Below are 3,214 nucleotides of genomic sequence, written 5' to 3' on the forward strand. Positions count from 1 at the left end.
TCCTTCAACAGCACAGGACTGATCTAAACTGCTTCTTCCTGTTTAAAACCATCTGATAACAAGAACATTATTAGATAGAAAACATTTTATTTGTTTCAAACTGGAAAAAGTAAACATCTCAGATTATTTTACTGTAAAACACCTAAAAACTGAAAAACACAAGAAACAATCATGAATGGTTTCAGAATCAACATTTAGTTTAGGTTTATCAGGTTTAACTGTGTAAATACTGTAAAGTTTAATTTAGAACTCATTAAAAATGGTCCAGACACATAAAAACAGTGGAATTACTCTTTAAAGAGTCTTCAAATAGGAAGCTGTATTTAATTTTTAAAATAAGTGTTTAATGTTTTTTATGTTCATTAATTATAAAGTTCATATTAATCATTAGTCATAAAACATGAACATGATTTTAATTGACCAAGATGGTGCCTCTCTTAGCAGGAGGTATTTGTGGACCCTGGGCCCAAGACCTGGTAGCTCCATGAAAAGCAGCCAGGAGTTCCTGACCAGAACTGTTTGGGTACTGAACACAAGTCACTCTAAACCCAAAGTGCTGCTGTATTTGTTTAAATCCTCTGATATTTCACTATAAAACAGAATTGATAAATATTCTGACTGAATGTGTAATTTCCTGTGTTCTGGATGGTCTTTGAACTGTTCACGATCATATTTTTAATGTTATTTGTTAATCAGACGTCAGTCAAATGTTAGCCAATCAGGCACCAATATGGGGTTTCACTCTTGTGTGCTCGGCACAGTGCTGACGCATCAGTGTTGTTCGTCCCATCACTGGTTCCACCTCCAGGGCCGAGTTCCTCCCAGTGTCGCCACCGTCATCGTAAAAAGACGGTGGTTCCCACCGAGCTGCCTGGTCCTGGATCCACTGGGTCATCTGGGTCCACTTTCACCTCCTGCGTTGCTGATGCTCTAGCGAGGATCGACACTTCCTTCTCCTGTGAGGGAGATGTTAGGGGTGGGGGAAGTGTTCCATGTCCCTGTGGAGTTCTCCTCAGCGTCTGCTGAACCCCCGGGTCAGATTGTAAAGTCCCCGGGTCTTCACAAGCCTCCAGAGTCCAAGCCAGCAGCAGAGTTCTCAGAGTCCCCGGGTTAGATTGATAAGTCCCCAGGTCTGTCCAAGTCTCCAGAGTCTGAGACAGTACCAGGATTTTCGGAGCTTGAGCCCACACCAGAGCCTCCTGAGTCAGCACCTGAGCCCCCGGGTCAGATTATAAAGTCCCCGGTTCTGCCTGAGGCTCCTGAGTCTGCACCGGTCTCTGCTCCTGCTGAGACCTCACCGCCTGCAGCTGAGGTCTCCACATCTGCTGTTGCTGCTGAGTCTTCAGAGCCAGAACCAGCACCTGAGCCTATAGAGCCAGAACCAGCATCTGAGCCCACAGAGTCAGAACCAGCATCTGAGCCTTCAGAGCCAGAACCAGAACCTGAGCCTTCAGAGCCAGAACCAGCACCTGAGCCTACAGAGCCCCTGGGTCAGATTGTGAAGTCCCCGGTCTGCCTGAGGCTCCTGAAGTCTCCATGTCAGCCTGTGCTGAGCTCTCACCATCAGCTGCAGCTGTTTAGAAAACAGCAACTTGTGCAAAAAGATCTGAAAAATATAACAGTTGGATATACTGTATGCATTCAAAAGCTTAGAGGTCACATTAAGTTCACCTGTAAAGTTAAATGCATTTTAGGCTCATCCTGAAATTTAACCCAAAAGCTGAATATCGCTAACTTTTTGTGAGTAATGTATATACAATTATACTTGTATAATCTGGTAAAACACAGAGGCAAAAATAAAAATAAAAACAGGCATTTAGACTAATTTGTTCCCATCAACAATCATGGACAAACAAAGCACTGAAGCATGTCGTTCCCACTAGATTCTACTAGGATCAGTTTAAGGATCTCCACAGTGCTGCTCTTTTCCCACCTGGTCCCTACATTGCCATGGAGATAGATAATAACAGGACGTCTGTCTCCTAGGGACTCCTGGTACCAGTTGAGGGTTTTCCCAGTGGCTGCCKCCCATTGGCTGATGGGGAGCGTATGCCTTGGAGACACACAGACAGAGAGGGAGTGAAGAAGCAAAGTGAGCAGCATAAAAAAACAGGCTTCATATCTCCTACAGGTTGTTGAGAGGATCCTATGCTCCACACAGTACCACCTGTGACCAACAACATGCTGGACTTTTACATTATGATGCACTTCAGTGGTCATACACGGCCTACCACACTCCCACTGAGACATCCTCCTCTGTGTTGAGGTAGAAGCTGCAGGTGTGGTTCAGCACATCCTGAGGTCTGCCCAGATCCATGAAATATGGAAACCTCACTGCAGTGGAGAGCACACAAGGTCAGATTGTTCCTGTTTGTTCTGTAACGACATGCATTAAACTGCACCGTGCTGAAGGAGATGCTGTAACTGAGTGTTAGATGCAGTGTTGTATTTTTATACTTTCTGATCACTGCAGCCATAAAGTTTAAACCAGAGAATGAGAGTTGCTGTGTCTTATCGATGTGCTCTGGCTGTAGCATAAACAAAATTGGTTATGTTAACATCTGATCTAAAAGGTACCACCTCCAGAAGTGTAACAAGGAAGAGACGTACATTATAAGGTTAATTCATCATTATATGAGTAGAAGTGTTTTTAGTTTTGTAGAATGGGACAATCTGGGCTGCTGTGCTTTGTTTGAGCTTTCCTGATAACAGTTTAAGACCTTACGCTGAGGCCTGTACTGTGTACTACTGTATGGATCTGACTGGAGTCAGATGAGAATAAAGATATTTAAAGATATCCAAGTAGGTCCCTGCTATTATTCAGACTTCCATTTTTGAATGATGCTTTCTTTACAGGGCTGTGTCATGTTTTATTTATTATCAATGGTCTCCAAGAGACAAAGAGGGGCCAAGATGTTTCGTTGTTGTGTGGCAGTTGGTGTGGTATGTGATTGTTGGTGTGGTCATTGTTGTGGTAAATGGTGCGGTAGTTGGTCATTGTTGCTGTCATGGTAGTTGGTGTGGTTGTAGGTGAGGTTGTTGGTGTGGTGTGGTTGTTGGTGTGGTTGTAGGTGAGGTTGTTGGTGTGGTTGTAGGTGAGGTTGTTGGTGTGGTTTGTGGTTGTTAGTTGGTGTGGTATGTGGTTGTTAGTTGGTGTGGTATGTGGTTGTTAGTTGGTGTGGTTGTAGGCGAGGTTGATGGTGTGATATGTGGT

The 3,214-nt window shown here is 44.0% G+C and overlaps 2 protein-coding genes across 2 annotated transcripts; one reads left to right on the plus strand and one right to left on the minus strand.

Moving 5' to 3' along the window:
* Window positions 1–808: 808 nt before the first annotated feature.
* Window positions 809–1,705, plus strand: LOC106510899 (protein TsetseEP-like; the record flags this gene model as incomplete). Its single annotated transcript, XM_013999631.1, has 2 exons — window positions 809–958; window positions 1,131–1,705. Coding segments are annotated over 2 exons (725 nt in total), but the record flags the coding sequence as incomplete, so codon positions are not given.
* Window positions 1,655–3,032, minus strand: LOC106510900 (monoacylglycerol lipase ABHD12-like). Its single transcript, XM_013999632.1, has 2 exons — window positions 2,232–3,032; window positions 1,655–2,053 (listed from the first exon to the last, which is right to left on the minus strand). The coding sequence occupies exons 1-2, from the start codon at window positions 2,315–2,317 to the stop codon at window positions 1,843–1,845; spliced, it is 297 nt and encodes a 98-aa protein (XP_013855086.1). The 5' UTR covers window positions 2,318–3,032; the 3' UTR covers window positions 1,655–1,842.
* Between the last annotated feature and the right edge of the window lie 182 nt (window positions 3,033–3,214).

Source organism: Austrofundulus limnaeus, unplaced genomic scaffold (assembly GCF_001266775.1).
Source record: "Austrofundulus limnaeus strain Quisiro unplaced genomic scaffold, Austrofundulus_limnaeus-1.0 Scaffold2382, whole genome shotgun sequence".
Classification (NCBI taxonomy): Eukaryota; Metazoa; Chordata; class Actinopteri; order Cyprinodontiformes; family Rivulidae; genus Austrofundulus; species Austrofundulus limnaeus.